An 18,375-nucleotide genomic window follows, 5' to 3' on the forward strand; every position below is an offset into this window, starting at 1 on the left:
AATCTAAAGGAAAGTGGATATATGTATATGTATAACTGATTCACTGGGCTGTACACCTGAAACTAACACAACATTGTAAATCAGCCCTATTCCAATAAAAGTTAATTTTTAAAGAATGGAAAATTTCTGTAAAAAAAAGAAATTCACGTCCTTCCCCCGTGTCCCAGCAGGCTAAATTCCTCTACCTTCCCTGGAAGGAGCGGATGAGGCCAGTGGGGCTGGTCTCTAGTCTGGTGGCGGAAGAGGTGGCCGCCAGGATGGGAGTGTCCTCAGTGATGCTCGTTCATCTGCTGCCGGAAGTAGCGGTTCATCCCCCTGGTGCCCCTCCTTCCACAGTTTGGAAGTTAGATCCACGGTCTGAAATGATAACGCATCTTGGTAGCGGCGGAGATGGTTCTTGGTTGAGAAGTAGGGTTCAGGATGTCCCAGGCCATGGGCTGTCTGTCTTGGACGATAAATCAGCAATGAGTTGAAATGGAGTCCTGGCCCGGAAGCAACGTGGGTGCATCCTAAGGGTCATGAGAAGGGTGGGTTCCAATTCGCTCCAGTCCTAGCTGCTCTGAGTCCTGGTGATAACGATGCTGGGCCTGAGGGCTGGCGGCTCCCCGTCTGTCCCCACGGTTCCAGCAGCAGAGGCCTTGGGTTACATGGCGGGAGGTCGGCCTCTCAGGGTGGGCACGTACGGAGGAACGGGGCACAGCACAGCGCAACAGAAAGGCCTCTCTGTCACCAGGCGTGATTTGACATGTGGGGCTTTCTTCTCTCTTATTCACTCCGGACTACCCCCCTTCTTCATGGCACTTGCCATAATTGAAATGATGTAGGTTTCGTTCTCGTCTACTTGTTTACATGGTCTCTTCCCCGCTGTGTACCCGCGGCCAGCACCGTGCATCACCCAGAGTAAACACTGGAGAAGGAAGGAAGGGAGGGACGGAGGGACGGAGGGAGGAGTGAATTTGCAAAGTGAAAAGGTGGATAAATGATCTCCTTCCAGCTGTCCTATGTGTTTGGAACTGCGGGTTAGGGTCCCTTGGCTGACGCAGTTGAAGGAAAGTGTTTCCCTGAATGCTCCAGGCTGGGAAGTGTGTGGTGAAGGCTCCCCCGGGGCCCGCAGCCTGGGTGGGTTTCTGTGTGACTGTGGGGCAGGAGGAACCCGTGCGTGTTGGATTCGAGCATTCTCCAGGGATGGGAGTCCTTGCGGTTTTCACGGATCTTCAGGATCATTGGTCCTATGGGGCCGTGAGCGCTTGTCTGCGTTGGGATGAAGGGTGTCCAAACCAGGGCGAGCGTTTGGCCTGCTCGGTTGAATAGATGGAGCTGGTCCATGACAGTGAGTCTCCAGGAGCCTCCTGGCCCTGGGAGCTGCATCTCCCACTGAGATGCTGGACATTGACCTCGGTGACCTGCAGGGGAGCTCAGGGAGAGCGGCTGTGGGAGTATTGCTCTACACCGTGTGACCGACGGGGATTCAGACTTGAAGTGAGAAACTAATGGAGGATTGAATTGATGTTTCTGAGAGAGCTTGGACCTTTCGGTGAAATCATGCCCTCCTGGAAACTCTGAAGTTAAGGTCTGAGCCAGGGCCAGCTTGTCATCTTGGAGGGTGGGGGGCAGACTCTTGAGGTGGGTGTGAGGTGGGGAGGAAGCTTGTCACCTTCATCAAGGAGCTGACAAGAGGACCACGGTTGGTCTTTGAGTTGCGCTGAGCTGTAAACGCAGGCGTAGACTCAAGGGCTTGGGCTGGGCAGTGGTTGGACTGAGCTTTTTTTGGGGGGGCTGGGGCTGGAACACAGAGGCAGGACCCCACGTAGCACTTCAGACACTCCTCATCCGAGGCCCTCAGGAGCGTATATGTACCTTGAGAATGTTCCAGAGCCCAGGTCCTGTCAGAGGAATGCCAAGGCTCAGCTTGCGACTTGTTCAGACTCTGAGAGATGTCTGGAGCACTTGCCCCGCCCTAGTGAAGTAAATACTTCTGTTCATCCTGGAGACCTGACATTCCAGAAGGAGGTACTTAGGGCTCTTGTCGCTGTTGGAATTCTTATGAGCCCCTCTGTAGGATATGTAAGATGCTGATGGGAAACACGCACAGGAGGGCTGGAGTTTCCATGATGGAAATTGGCTTGTTGGGTGGAGGGCTGCTTCTCAACAAGGTCTCCCTCACCTCCTGTGTCGGGGTATCTGAGCCATGCACACGTGGTTGAAAAGCATTGAGGCCAGGAGCTTTCAAGCCTGTAAGTCTTAGTTCCAAAAGCAGAAAAGTGCTATTGAATTTTGAGCGGGTTGTGAAGAACTCATTGCTATAACTAAATCCAGTGCATGTCCTAAACCTAGAACAGAAAGTCTGTTAGATCGATTTGAAACCATTAAAATCATTTCAACCATTGATTTATATACGGAGATTTGGCAAGTGGCTTTAAAATCAAAATTAAAAATAGCATGTGAAACACCAGATGGGGAATAGGGGTTTATGCTTCACCCTTCAGCCTGGGGAGTCCCCCTACCCTTTCCAAACGACTGGTAAATGAATTATGATTGTGTGAGCCAGGGACACCTTGCCAAGACACCTGTTCACGTCACGGTCGTACGTGATACAGAGTACAAATGCGGCGGCCCATCCGGGTTCCTCTCACTTTGGTGCTCATCCTAACCCATCCGCCGATGGCTTGGCATGGAGCTGGTTGTAAAAAAACCAAATATGCAAAATTGTGGGATTTAAAAATGAGCCCCACTGAAGTTAAACACTGAAGCCATAAAAAAAATTGGCAAATACCTTGTATCATATTTGGAGGGCATGAAAGGATTTTATCCATGTTTGCTCTTACATTATGGAGCTTGGGCTGTCCCATTGCCTTAGGACAGAAGGATAACCAAGAGATTCAAAAGGCTTTGGAGGTGCTGGTTTCTTTAAAGGGTTTGAGATTTTCAGATTTTTTTGAATTCTTCAAAGTAGTGACTGATGCCACCGATTTTAGATTAGGTAAAGAATGATAATAAGAACAAAAAATGTGAGACTCTCAAATGAGACCTCTCGGTAGAAAGTAGTTAGCAAAGGAAAGGAATGTATCACCTCTACAGAAAGGACAGTGCATTGCTCATGAGGTCTAAGGTCAACTCTGGCCAGATGGTGTTGAGTCAGGGTTTATTCGTGTGCCCGCTAAGCTTGACCATCCAGGAAGCCTCGTGCCGGTAGGAGCTGCCGAGGTGGCCAGGCAGCCCCATCTGCACCTTGACGTGAACCTTCGGGAACAGGGAAGATGCCGGCAGATGTGCTAACACAAAAAACAGGCAGAAAACTTCAGAGGGAGTCCCCAAGTGACCCCCTGTTTAGTCACTGAGATAGCTCAGGGGAGGATGGAGTCGCTATGGTGAAATGCGATTTTGTTTAAAGCTGGGATGGGTTCTGCTGTCGGGAAGTGGTGTCTGCTCCGTAAGGCTTGGCAGAGTGCTCACCAGAGCTCACCGCGCCCAGGGTCCCCACCGGATGGGCTCCGTGGGGGCTCCGAACGGTCTGGCCAAGAGTGTCGAGCCAGACGGAGGTTCCCCAGTGACCAGCTGTGCTTACTCGCCCGTCGGGGGTGATGGGGGTGGGAGTGGGCAGGGCCGACACTTGGCTGAGCAGAGAGCGGGGGAGGGCCAATCTGATTGTCATTTCCTACTCAAAGTATTTAGTGCTGTGGACACAGTCTGAAAGGAAGAGCTCAGACACGGTCCAGTCTCCAAGCCCATCTTTTGCCTGAAATTCTGAGATCGAGGGCAAGAAATAAGTGCATTTTTCCTCGCTGGAGTCGTCCAGCCAGAGAGCTCGCCCAGTCATCCACTAAAGTCATCAAGGAGTTATATCTCGGTGTCTGATGAAAAGTTCACTGAGGTCACCCCGACCCGACTGAATAAATACTTAAGAGAAGCCTCTTCCCCAACCCCTCCTCTTCGGCACCCTAGACGAGCACGTCTCAGGGAAAGGGAAGGGGCGCGGGGCTTCTCCGTGGATGGAGGTGAGAGTGTATTTGCAATACACCCTACAAATACACCTCCTACCAGGTGTATTTGCAAATTCTGCCTCCGGATCAGAAGCCCCTTCTCCCTGTAATTCACCGGGACCCGTGCTGTGTAATGGGGCCTGGAGTGCCCTGCGCGTTTATCTTAACCCCATCCTACTCAGCCTTGGACGCCTCCTCCCAGAATCCATCCCCCACCTTGCCAGGCAGAATGAAGGGCTGCTTCCTACGTGCCTGGACTCCTCCTCCAAGCTAAAGGGCTTAACACAGTATCCAAGGCTCACTTCACGTGGGATCCCTGGATCCAGGCAAAGTTCTCCTTGACTTTTGAGCCCCAGGATCTAGCTTGGCATCTGGCATTTAATAGGCACTGAAAAAAGGCTTATTGACCATAGAACGTACAGCAGCAAGAGCGACCTTGATGTAAACTGTGGACTTTGGGTGGTGATGGTGTCAGTGGAGGTTCACTGATGGTAAGGAATGTCCCGTCTGGTGAGGGATGTTCTTGGTTGAGAGCTTGGGGCCCGGGGGAGCTGTGCATGAAGTCTCTGTACCTTTTGCTATGGACCTAAAACTGCTCTGAAAATTAAATTCTATTTTTTTAAAGACTTACCAAAAGTTTTGAATGAGTAGTTGTTAGAATTGGAAGGGCCCTCAGCACCTGGCACTATGACGCATCGTGTAGCTGCAGTGTTGTGGTAACTTCTCTGCTTTGTGTTTCATTTTTGCAGGGCGTGAAGAAGTTCGATGTGCCCTGTGGAGGGAGAGACTGCAGTGGGGGCTGCCAGTGCTATCCCGAGAAAGGAGGATGGGTAAGTCGCAGCACTGCGGTATTACCTTCCTTACACATCCACTTTGAACGAAGTGCCGCATCCTGCCTGGTTAAGTCCTTTGCACACATTCCTAAGAAATTTAATACAGGCGCGTTCTTTCCCACAAAGAAACAATAATATAATGCAAAATTGGGTCGATTTATACCACTTTCTTAATACATTGAGAACTGCGTTAACTTTCTCAAGCCTCTTTTCTCTTGTTTGTTGTCACAAATACACGTGTATGCATATAGGTACACATAATGCAACTGCGTTTTATATTTATATCATATATAAGCATACATTTTGTAAAAACACTGCCTAAAGAAAGCATAGTCGCATTTATACTGCAATAGCCATTTAAACTAGAGGGCGCTGCCATTATACCGCTGAGAATCGCTTTGGCTTTTAAAATGATCCCACTCATTCCCTGAATGCCCTTTATGTAAAGCCCACTTCATAGGTAAGTCAGAGAAAAACGGTCCCCCCAGATTATCACCGTAACATCTGGCAGAGTTTGAAATACAGACCTGATTTTGGGTGTCATACGTTCAATCAAAGTGTAGCCTTTAAAGCTGATGTTTGAGTCTTGGTATTGCTGATTTTAAAAAGGAATTGTTTACATGTCTAAGCCCATTTTGGTGTGTGGCACTGTGGGAAGCAGTATTTCGTTTTACATCACAAAGTCTTCTGAGTCCTTATGCTTTGGAATCACGCAGTTCCCTCTAGGACTCATGCTTGTCCGACACCAGGTAGTAAGAGGCCACTGGGGCTTCTCGCCTGCATTGCCCTGTCCTTGTTGGAACCAGGAATTACAGCCATCCTCGGGGGCTCCAAATGCATTTCACCAAGTTGAATTCTAAAGTCAGTTTTCAAAGTAGCCGTGCTCCATCCCCACCCACCAGGAGGAAGAGACGTCTGGTTGGAGACCCGCTTCTGAGGTTGGGTGTCATACCCTACATCCTTCCCTACCTGAGTCGCCCCCAAAAGTCAAATACGTAAAAGGCGTGGCAGGGAACCCCTTTATAAGTGTGGTGGGCTTATGTACTAACATGCGATTCCCCATTATTTTAGTGGCATAGCTCACAGTCGAGGAGTGATCTTCTGCCAGGAGGTCAAAGCTTCCGTCTCCGCGGGCTGTGTTCATTGTGACAGTTTTTGCTGTTGTTGCTTTAGTAAAGGGTTCCTCTGCTTGGAGTGGGGACTTTGTGCTTAAGCAGGTGCTAGTTGAAGATGCTTTATCGGCATTTAACAAGGAGAAGTATTTTTAAATATATGGAAACCGTTCCGTGAGACTTAAATTCCCCTGGGGTCCCTTGCTATAGATTTTCCCAGCGGTGGTTCTGGGGCAGTGGTGAAAAGCCTGACTGCAGGGCTCTCCCCTCCCCAGCGCTTGGCTAGCTCAGGCTTCTGCGGGCACAGAGAAGGCAAACGAGTGTTGTACAAGCAACTGTGAGACATGCCCGAGTTGGAGGGACCCCAGCTCTGATAGGACCTGCATTCTCCCTGGGATCTGCCAAACAGAACCCAGACTGAGTAGAAGGGGGCTGGGTGTGTTCTTTTTCACTCTTTATGATTAGTTAACGTAGAACCGATATGTGAACATAACTCCCATAATGCTTTTGCAAGAACGCTGTTCTTCCATAAAGGTAGTTCATTCTGATTATTTCCGTATGTGATGCCGTCTGCACAGCAGTGGATTCTTAAATGACGCCGAGGGTCTTCTCAAAGAGGTCATCAGAAGAGAATTTCTGCAGGTCCCCTGGTCTTTCTAGTTTAGTTAAGTTTACAGCACAGGTGTTATTTCCTGTCATCCCTGATTAAGAAAATACCTTGTCTCTGTTTCTACGCATTGCCAAAAAGTAGGAAATGACACCTTCTGGTTAATTTCATTAACATGAGTGACCTAGCATGGGCTTGACTTTCCTTGAGACACATTATCAATCTTGGTCAAACTAAGTTGAGACTTGGCAGTTGTCCGGGTAGTTTGTTCAAGAGCCAGGGCCAGCGGTACCCCACCAGGGGACTGGCCTGCAGGTGCCACTCTCTGGAGCGTTTGGAGTCATGAAGAGAGACGTAGACCCCGTTCCTGGACCACACAGATCCAAACCCGGTGGTTCTAACTGTCAGCACCCGGGGCTGCCCGATTGATTCAGGTGTGCTATTGAATATTGATCAATAAGGTGATAGGAATGGCTGACAGTAAGAGATAAGAAGAAAACCCAGTGAGGAGAAATAACTAACGCCATTTATCGTTGTCTACAGGGTGAGCCCAGTGTATTTATTGTTAGGACGGTCGCATATACTTTACGCAGTCATTTATGAAAATAGAATGTCCGTGTCCATTCTACGAACCTGGTATATGTATATTAAATATTTGTTCATTAGCAAGTCTACCCAAATGGGGTCCTATCGAAAGCAGAGCTATTTCTGCCCTGCTTTTGGATTGGTAGTATTTTTCATAAGTAATGTAATACACAAAAATAGCCGTGGGGTGGATTTTGCCACTCCGAGAGCTGTGTGCATAGTTTGTTCTTTCCCACAGCTTCCCCTGGGGTCCCTTGCTGTCTGTTTTCCCCTCGGTGCCACCGTAGCCGCTGTGACGGGGCCTGGCCGCAGAGCCACGCTCCCCGAGCTCCAGGCTCACTCTGCCTTATATGGGCACGGGGTCCAGTTAATGTTTTCCTCGCCATGGTGACAGCCAACACCAGAAACTGTATGTTACTGGGTAACTTGTAGACTCTAAGCAGAAATCACAAAGGTACTGTGGATTCTGGTTCCAAAGGACTTCTCGTCCTAACCAAGAGAGCAAGCTCTGTATCGAGCCAGACTCCCCGCCCTGGAGTGGCGGGTGGCGCGTTGTCACAGGAAGAGAATTGCGTCTCGCAGACAGAGCCAGCCACCCCGTGGATCATTCCAGCAAATCGGTAGAGGGGGCAGGAAGGGGGGGAGCTGAGGCCCAGCAGTCTGCGCACCCTTTGCTCCCGGGCCAGCGCTGGGAGGTGCAGAGGGTGCCCTAGCCACATCCGCCAGTTCTCATGGGAGGACAGTGACATTTGGGGCTAAGTGACTTGCTCCCGTCTCAGTCCAGAACCGAACTCGAGCTCTCCGACTTTCAGATGAGTTCGTGTTCCAGTCCAGTGATCTTTTATGTCTGCACACCTCTGGCCAGATGTTAACCTATATGGAGGAGATTCCAGGGGATGGGGGGAAGCACACAGTCAGAGAAAAGAGGTTTTGCTGTCTTGACTCAAGAGTTGTGATTCTCTAGCCAGTTTTCCAGCCATCTCTTCAGTTGCTTAGTGAATCAAAAAAATAAATAACTTTAAGAAGTGAGTTAACGTGGTTAGATCTAGAGACTGTCATACAGATTGAAATACGTCAGAAAGAGAAAAACAAATATCGTATATTAAGAAATGAGTTAAGACTTTGTTGTCGTTAGAGAGTTTCTACTTCAACTAATCCCTATTAAGTATACTGGAGTAATTAGAAAGTGTAAGTCCTAATCCAGCAGTACTCCACAGGGTACTGTCCACAAAGAAAGGCAACTCACTAAATTCTCGGACTTTCTCCACCGCTAATGGTCACATACTCATCACGCCAGACAAAGATGCCCAGCCCCCATACCTTTTTGTATTCTTTTTGCTTTTTTACTGAAGTATAGTCGATTTACAACAATTCGGGTATACAGCCAAGTGATTCAGGTTTAAATATATGTATGTAAATCTGTATTCTTTTCCAGATTCTTTTCTATCATAGGTTATTACAAGATATTGAATAGAGTTCCCTGTGCTCTGCAGTAGGTCCTTGTTGTCTATTTTAGACATAGTAGTGTGTGTCTGTTAATCCCAAACTCCTACTAATTTTTCCCTCCCTCCCCTTCCCCTTTCCCCTTTGGTAACCGTAAGTTTGTTTTCTATGTCTGTGAGTCTATTTCGATTGTGTAAATAAGTTCATTTGTATCATTTTTTTAGATTCTACATATAAATGATATCATATGATACCTGTCTTTCTCTGACTTACTTCACTTAGTAGGATAATCTCTAGGCCGATCCACGTCTCTGCAAATTGCACAATTTCATTCCTTTTTATGGCTGAGTAATATTCCATTGTATATGTGTACCACATCTTCTTTATCCATTCCTCTGTTGACGGACATTTAGGTTGCTGCCATGTCTTGGCTATTGTAAATAGTGCTGCTGTCAACATTGGGGGGCATGTATCTTTTCAAAGCATGGTTTTCTTCGGATATGTGCCCAGTAGTGGGATTGCTGGGCCGTATGGTAGTTCTATTTTCAGTTTTTTAAGGAACCCCACACTGTTCTCCATAGCGGCTGCACCAATTTACATTCCCACCAACACTGTAGGAGTGTAGGAGGGCTCCCTTTTGTCCTCTTTTTCTTTTTTTTAAAGAATGGTAACATTTTTATTTTTTTATTTTTTTTAATTTTTGGCTGCGTTGAGTCTTCATTTCTGTGCGAGGGCTTTCTCTAGTTGTGGCAAGCGGGGGCCACTCTTCATCGCGGTGCGCGGGCCTCTCACTATCGCGGCCTCTCTTGTTGCAGAGCACAGGCTCCAGACGCGCAGGCTCAGTAGCTGTGGCTCACGGGCCCAGCCGCTCCGCGGCATGTGGGATCTTCCCGGACCGGGGCACAAACCTGTGTCCCCTGCATCGGCAGGCAGATTCTCAACCACTGCGCCACCAGGGAAGCCCTGTCCTCTTTTTCTGTTCTTTTTCTTCTTTCTTTCTCTACGCACGGTGGAGATGGAAGGCAGTTGAGCTGCAAGCATCAGAGAGAATTTCTGTTAGTCACAGCAGAGTGACCGCCTCCATGTGATACAAAGCTTCATAGTATAGAAAACAGGAGAGAGGACAGGGGAGGCATCTGATTCAACGGATAGAGATGCCTTTGCCTTTGTGCATTACCTCACCAAAAAGGTTGTGAAGTTCTCAGATTTTTCCAGCCGAGGTCAATTTTAATTCATTATCTCAGTTACTCAGTCAGGTTCCTGTTCCCCTGACACTTTTTTGACCATAAACTCAGATCAGATAGGCGATTTCAGCCTTTTAATGGCATTAACCTTCGCAAGACGCCTGTTTTCCTAGGCAATCAGGTATTCAGAAATTGGTTCATACAAAGACCGAGTAAGTCCCAAACGTTGGGGATTACTGGGGTGGTTAGACAGCCTGTTGAGCTGCGGTGGGAAAAGGAGAAACCACCACTGTGACTGGTCCCAGAGGTGAACCACCAACCCGGAGGGAGGGACCCGGCATCTCCCCGTCACTGTGCAGTCATCCCCCCCCACATTCGCCCTCCACGGGCCTGGCAGCAGGAGCCCCAAGACTGGAGCCTCAGCTCCTGGAAGGGTGCAGTTGACAAGCTCACTCACTTAAGCAAAGGCTGAGAACCGGCACAAGTTGTGCTTGGCTGTTGCATTTTTTTCATGTAGCTAAGAGTTTCCCACAGTCTGTGGGTCCCTGGACTTGGGTCAAAGTATGAGCAAATAATTCTCGACCTCACAAGATTCCTTAAATTCAACAATATAAATCAAAGTGAGAGAAACAGAGTGAGAGAGGAAGCAAAGTGTGAACACAAAGCTCTCGGAGATGGGTGGTGACGGATGGATGGGGTGCAGGAGACTCAGGCTTTGGCCCTCGCCTGTCAGCCCAGGTAGGCAGCAACCAAGAGATGCAGGAAGCAGACGCGTAGCATCAGGGAAGGGAGCAGAGGGGCCCTGAGCAGCTCTGAACCACAGTCACTGTGGCAATAAGGTCTCTTCCAAGGAGAGCCGGGGTCTCGCTGATGGCGGTATCTTCTGTCGTGCGTCGCTAATCGTAAACCTTACCCTCAAATGTGTATAACTGGGCTGTGGCAATAAAACCGAATTGTTTTCTTTGAAATGCTCAGTATAAATCTAAAGGCTGGTTGACCACTGTGGAGCAAAGGGAGATGCTCAGAATATAGATCTTCCAGATGTGTGTGCTCTACCACTCCGGTGGGTTCCCCTAAGCCACACGGCCATCTGTCTCAGCTCTGGGGAGACACGTGCGAGCGCGAAATGAAAACATCAGTGCTGCTGTGTCAGACCTCTTTCCAAACCAGCTGCTGCCTCTCCAGGCAGATGCCTGTTACTGGTCTGCTCAGCAGACCTGACGGAATTCGTCGCCCGCATTTTCTGCCCTGTCACAGCCCAGAAAGGGTGAAGAATGATTCAGAAATAGCAGAAACCCCTCCTGGCTTCTGGGCTTGTATAACCTTTGTCGACACATAGCTCTCACCTACTTTCAACATCGTGTGCTTATTTTTAGTGCGTCTCTGGAACGGCAGTGGTTCTGGCTAGCCCGATGCTGCTGTGGCTACAGCCAGCTCCATTACTTGGTTACTTTCTGCAAGGAAAACAGTACTTCAGCAGATGTAGACGATGCCCGCCTAATTTGTACATCGCACATAAGTGATGTGGTTTTTTTGTGTGTGTGTGCGTGGTGCACAGGCCTCTCACTGTTGTGGCGTCTCCCGTTGCGGAGCACAGGCTCCGGACGCGCAGGCTCAGCGGCCACGGCTCACGGGCCCATCCGCTCCGCAGCATGTGGGATCTTCCCGGACCGGGGCACGAACCCGCGTCCCCCGCATCGGCAGGAGAAGCCCTAGAGTAGGACTTTCAATCAGGTGTTGTAGAAATGACTTAATTGTGCAGCTGGAGCAGAGAGAAGCAACTGTGGCATCTCTGGCTTTACTCCCCTGCTCCCAACCCCACCCCAGTAAGGGAAATGTTTAGTTTCAAAGCACCGTTCTGACACTAGTCACGGTTTGATAGAAAACGGGCCAGTTTGGAGCCCATCCGAAAGGAAGAATACGTTATTAAATCCTGAAAAGGTGAAATGTTAATACCACCTCACTGCATGGACTCAGAGAACGTCATTATAGACAGAATCTGATGATTGAAAGTCAGCACTTAGAGAAAAAATGTATTTCCACGCCATTGAAACCACCATGTCCCTTATCTGAAGCATGACAGACTTTGTCCTGGACTCCCATGTTTCCTCCAGTAAAATACATCATTAAATAATAGTAGTCATGAAAATCATGGGTGAAAATTCATCATAGTGGCTGTGGCCTAGCATTTATCAACCACAACAGGAATTGCCCACGGCACTGCTGCTATGGTAACAGCAGAGCAGATAATTGATTAAAAAAATGTAGTTAGCATTTACAGTAGGCACATGATCAGCGATTAATAATGAAGCACTGACACGTGGGCAGCTTAGTACCTGAGTACAGAGGAAGAATTCTAAATGTTTATGTATTTTATTTATCCATTTGTCCCACTTCTGGTGAAACTACACACACACACACACACACACACACACACACACACACACATCGCTCTGGCAGCCTAGACCACATTCCTTCGTAATGAAAAAATCATACTGCGCTCTTGTCTCCAGGTGTTGCTAATGAAAGATGCTTACCTAGTGTCTACAAACACTCAATCTTGCCTGAGGTGTCTACCGCCCTAGAAATACCGGGGGAAGCCCACTCTTTCTTTCTGAGAGAACCACACCCCTCTGTTCCCTTCTGAATTTCCATCCAAACAAAAGGAGCATAGAGTAGACATTCTCAGAGCTCAGGCAGAAGAGAGAATGAACTTGAGAGAAAAAAATAACTTTTTTTTTACCTAGGCAGGTCCCTGTTCTCCCAACCCTTTGACCATAGACTGATATTAGATGTTTTTATGGAAAACTGGGACATTGGTGAAAGTATGGTATATGCAGAAGCACAAAAATGATGCCTTGAGGCTGGCTGGCTGGTCGATGCATGTGGGCAAGGAGCACCATGGATTCTGGGCAGTGGCCTCAGCGATCAAAACCTCAGGGAGGCTGGCCATCCACACCCGCCATCAGCACCAAGGATGGTGAGAAAATAATTAACTGTGTTCCAGTCCAAAGTTGACAGTTCTGGGGAAATGGCCTTCCTTTCGTGGCCTCGAGGAAAACATATCTGTGGGTCAGAGCCAGGATAATGATAATAGTACTGTTTTGAGTTTTGACTGAAAACCTCACACCAGCTCCAAGAGACCACTGATAAACCGGGGTGAGAGAAAGGAACATTCTACTCTTCTTCGAAGCCAGACTTAAGCTCTGCCTTTGGAAATCCATCGTCTTCCTTCCTCCGATGGAATGTTTTGACAAGTACAGCACTGAAGCGTATCCTTTTCTCTTAGAGAAGGAATGCCAGTCTTCAAAGACCTTTATTTCGTTCAATTCACCTCCAGCCCATCCTTAGTAAACAATTGCAGGATTTCTAAAATGACCAGAGGAAAATTCTTACCGAACATGAAGTGCTTTCTAAACGCCATCTGAAAATGGAAACATCTTCTCTGAATTTGTCTTCCCTCGGTAAGTAGGAAGAGAGGTCGAGTCTTCATATGCAAAAGGCATCCATGTCCAGTTCACTGGGGCAGCCTATACGAGAGGCTAAATGCTCCCGCGTCTAAACACTCTTAAACTGGACTGCTCCTGTAATAAAGAGAAAACTAGTAGATTGCACGTTTTTGAAATTACTCTTCCTATTTTCTTCCAGAGATAGTAAATAATAACCAGAGAAAAATGGCAGAAATGACCAAACCAAGTGGCACAGGCACAATTTCTCACTCTACAGTGGGAGGGGGTCGTCTTTTCTCTGCCTTATTTTCTCCTTTTTGAATTAGAAGAAGCTACCCGTGTCCTTAATAGTCAAAGGCAAAGATGCTACATACATCACTGGCATTCAGGTGAATTTGAATTTATTTTTAAAAGCTTTAGGCATTTTAGAATTTTCTTAAGAAACTGCTCAACCTGAGAGCCTGAACAGCCTGTGATTCTGAGCCCTCTGGCATCCCACCCAAACTAGCCCACTGTGGTGTAGACAACCAGGTCATTTCGAGTCGTCAGATGTCTGACTCACATGGGAAGTAGAAAGCAAGCCTTCAAAAGGGCATGTTTCCCCACTGATTAGAAACATCAAAATATCCCTGTCCCCTTCCTCTCTGTGTCCAGTCTAGAAGACTGAATTCTAGAAGAATCAAAGCAGGACTAGACCTTCCTGTAACCCAATACAAGCCCTGTATGATGGTAGTTTCCTCCTAAGCCCCCGCAAGGGCCCTAAAATCCCACCATAGGAACAAAAGTTTTTGTATTCAAAACACTGTTAGGATGGATGATTCCTAAAGATCTGGAACCAGAAAGGACAAAGCGAAAGAAAGCAAAACGAAATGAAATGGAAGTCATTAATTCTGGGTAAATAACATCTTTGGCCTAATAAGTTCTGAGCTGCATTGTCACCATTGATGTTTTTCATTAAAATGTCTTTGTAAAGCACTTAACTGTTCTTCAGACTTAAAGTCTGTTTTAAATAAAGAAACAGAGGACAGATGAATTTTATGGAGAAGTTGGTCTCTCTGTAATTAAAGTGCTGGCATGTATTTAGCCCTGCATGATTTTTTGAGAAAATACACTCCAAATGGTGATAACGGCATTTTTTTACGCCTCGTGAAGATATATTTCGAAAGAACCCTGATGTCAAGGTCATTTGTATGCCCTGCACCCGCATTTAGCATCTGCCAACAAGACTAGCCTTTCTTAATTCAGTAAAAGACATACTGCCATGGCTTTGAGGACAAATGAGTGTGCAATGATTGGATACAAAATGAACAGAACCCTGTGACTGGCTAGGAAGCGGTTTTCTTTTGTGGATGTTGCTTTTAACACTTCTACCCTTTTCAACTCAATTCAGAGAAGTAGCCCATTGTCTTATACCTGGGCAGCCTGGATACACCTGCCGCTGAGGGCGAGATGCACAAATCTTTAATAGAGTTTACTATGTGCCCACACCCCTAAAGCGCACCATTACAACCCGAAAGACAGAGGCGGGTGAATAGGAGGCCAGATAATCCAAGCAAAATGCTGAAACAGGAAGACGGCTTCCTCACTCGAAAACCTTGGGGGTAATTCCTCATCATTTAACACCTGCTGTTTTACAAATATTTGTATTTCTCATCGTAGAATGATAGAATTGTTGGTGCAGTACCTTGACAAATCTCCCCAACGTCTTACCCAGGAAGAACGGAAGAATACATCTGAGACTAATGAATAGCCATTCTGTTCTTAGAGGACTCCAGAAAAGAAAGGCTTTCCTGGTTACTTAATGAAAACACACACACACACACACACACACACACACACACACACACACACAACTCAGAATAGATTCATATATATCTAGAGTCAAAGTCACTAAAAAATACCCAATTAATGAAAAGTATGATATGTTATTGCAAAAGAAAATAATCCACCCCCTAAAAGTTGAACTAAAAAAGTTCAGCTCTTCCTCAAAAACAGAATTTTTCTTTGGGACTCTCGCTTAACACTGAATCCCACTTAAAATTTCCAGACAATAAGGTTGATTGCACAGCTTCACTTAAAAGAAACTCGGTGTAAGACATGCCATAGACAAGAAATAAAGCAAAAGCATATCTGAGCCCCTAGGAGATTTCTTTCTGTTCCCTGGTCAGCTTCGCATCTTTGTTTGAAATAATTTCTCCTCTGGCCAGTGTTTTTCTTGCCTTTAAAGAGTATATTTTGAAATCAGGAGATGCCAGGGGCATGACGTCAGCCTGCTTCTCCTCAAGCGTTGTATAGAAAAGAACTGAAGAACGTCCTGAAGACATAGACTTAACCTCTACAGGTTATACAGTAAAGTGATATTAGTGCTATAGTTGTATTATATTTAAATAGCTGTTTTTTTAAACTCCCGGTCAACTAGAGGCAAGGGTAAAGAGGTTGAACTAAATAATAGCATTAGGATGTTTCATTTGAAATCCGAGAAGGCTGAAGTTATGCCTTTGGTTACAATACAGCTATGTCAATAGCTTCAGGTGAGCTTCGACCATTATTATGTTGCCGAACGCAAGTTCGTGGGCCCTACGCACAGTGAGGCCAAAGAAACCGAAAGAAACGTCAGAGTTTGGAGCAGAGAAAGGTTTATTGCAGGGCCGAGCAAGGAAAATGGGTGACTCATTGCTCAGAAAACCCCGAACTCCCCGGGGGGTTTCAGCAAAGCGTTTTTAAAGGCCAGGTGACGGAGGGGGGTCACAGGGTGTGTGATCAGCTCATACACAGTTCTCTGGTTGGTCGATGGAGAGGTAACAAGGTGGTGTCACAGGGCTTAAAGTTATCAATCCTTAGGCGCCAGTAGGTCTGGGGGCTCTTGATCATCAGGTACTTAATTTCTTCCATTTGGTGGGGCTTTTAGCATCTGTAAAACAACTCAGGAAATGTGCATCAGATACTATTATCTAGGTACTTCAGAGAGGAGCTACAGCCGAGGGTGTAGGGGAAGGGTCTGTCCCGGGAAGACCGCATAGGGTCCTGCTCGGTTACAGTTAGACCACTAAAATGTAATACCATTAATAAGAGCACAGTTCAGCACTATTGACAGATGGTTCATGGGACCAGCATGACCATCACGGCGTACGGGAGGTGACACCCCCATCCTCTAGCATCTCGCTTCAACCGCAAAGCTCCCGGAACCCCAGTGAGCTTTCTCTTCCATTGTCCCTCTACAGGCCCCATCACAACTCCATTCCTTCCAAATCTACTGATCTCAGAACTTAGGGAAGAACGTGGTCTCCTAACCTTTTTTCATATTAAAGTATCAACTGTTGCATTACCGGTGCCCCTGACTTCCCGACCAATTGCTCATATGAAAATTGTACCTTCGTTCTAATCTCCTTCTTCTGAGTTTCTCACTTCCCTTCTGGAGTCCTGGCCTGCGGACTTGAACTTGGCTTTCCAGCAGCGGCCAGACCAGCGTGAAGTGAAGGGAGGCTATTTCCTCCCTGGTCTGGATGCTGTGCTTCTAGGACTGTGTCGTAAAATCCCATCACCCTTGGGCTTCCCTGGTGGTGCAGTGGTTGAGAGTCCGCCTGCCGATGCAGGGGGACGCGGGTTCGTGCCCCGGTCCGGGAAGATGCCACGTGCCGCGGAGCGGCTGGGCCCGTGAGCCATGGCCTGCTGAGCCTGCGCGTCCGGAGCCTGTGCTCCGCAACGGGAGAGGCTACAACAGTCAGAGGCCCGCACACAGCAAAAAAAAAAAAAAAATCCCATCACCCGTTTTCACCAAACACGCCATTGCACTGGCTCACGAGCGATGTGTGTCTACCCAAAACGCCGTTTTTTTCTTGCAGTAAGTCTCTTGTTGTGTTCCTTTTGGGTTTTGCTTTTTGATTCTTGGTCTTCCATTTGTGCGATTAATTTTTCAGCCTTGACCCAGATTTTACTTTGATTACTGTGAAATTGCTGAAAGGTGGAGCTAAAGATTCTGATTTGGAGATGGTGGAAATGAGGGTATTCTTCTGCCCTTTATCTTTTTTTATGCATCTTTACTTGTGTAATACTGATCTATTTCAAACACAGACATTCCATGAAACGGCTACTAACCAAAAAGGAGATGTCTAAATGTTCATTGCCACTGGTATTTTTAGGACTTTATTTTGAGGATAGCATTGATGAAAAAGGATATGTAGCCATCTGCATACCCTCAAGTAGAATAATCAGACCAAGGAAGTAAACAAAAAGAACTTTGTGGATGAAAATGAACTCCTTAATTCCAGAAGATTAAAAAGACTTCTTTAGTAGAAAAAAAATAAAATTTAACAAAAAGGGTGCCCTTCAAAAATGTCAGTTATCTTGGAAGGAAAGATGAGTCATGGAAATAGCATGTTGATCAGAAAGATGAATAGATTAGTCCTTTGAAACTGACATTTATGGAGGATGAGGGATGCTGAATTGTCATCCTGTATCCTTTCCTAACAGTCACTGAAGTAGTAAAAGTGCCTGGAATAAGATGATTCTTCTTAGAATTAAGATATACATATTACAATAAATAACCTCAGATTTTTGAAATGGATACATCATATATGTGTGCATACATATACACATGTATATTTGTGTATTTTAATTGTATGCATTTTATATTTATTAAATATTATACCTTTTCTGTGTATGTTTCCAGGAGACTAGCAATTTACTATCATAGAAAACCCTTTATTCATGTGTTCAACATGGGATTTTAGTTATTTATAGCATCTAATCTTATCTTAGAACTTAAAATAAAGCCCCGGGTGGGTGCGTTTTTAATGCCCTGAAACTTTGTTAGAATACATTAGTGCCTTTCTACATTTATCAAGTTTTTATATCAAACCTAGTCCAGATGTTCCTAAACACTTTGAACAAGCAGGAATAAATATTTTCAAAGACATCAAGCGTCCTTCTACTTTTGGCATTGACGTTTCCCGTTCTTTGGGAAGTTTCATCGGGCAGTGTCACTGCCGTAGGAGATAACTCTAGAATTGAATCTTTCTGCCTCGGGTCTGACGTTGGCCGTTCCAGGAATTCACTGTCATTCCCATTTCCACCATTTATTGCCCCACGGATCTCTATATTCTGTTGGCTTTGCGTCAACAGGAATTCCTGGAATAAACCGACAGGGAGTTGGCTCATAGATGGGAGAGGCGCCTGCAGGCAC

At 46.6% G+C, this 18,375-nt stretch overlaps 1 protein-coding gene across 2 annotated transcripts in view; it reads left to right on the top strand.

Moving 5' to 3' along the window:
* Window positions 1-18,375, top strand: part of COL4A2 (collagen type IV alpha 2 chain) — a 177,131-nt gene that overhangs the window by 49,606 nt on the left and 109,150 nt on the right. For both annotated transcript variants that reach the window (XM_032611468.1, XM_032611470.1), the window contains exon 4: window positions 4,730-4,810. In XM_032611468.1, the coding sequence (XP_032467359.1) occupies window positions 4,730-4,810 (81 nt within the window). The remainder of the gene's footprint in view (window positions 1-4,729; window positions 4,811-18,375) is intronic.

This window comes from Phocoena sinus, chromosome 18 (genome assembly GCF_008692025.1).
Source record: "Phocoena sinus isolate mPhoSin1 chromosome 18, mPhoSin1.pri, whole genome shotgun sequence".
NCBI lineage: Eukaryota > Metazoa > Chordata > Mammalia > Artiodactyla > Phocoenidae > Phocoena > Phocoena sinus.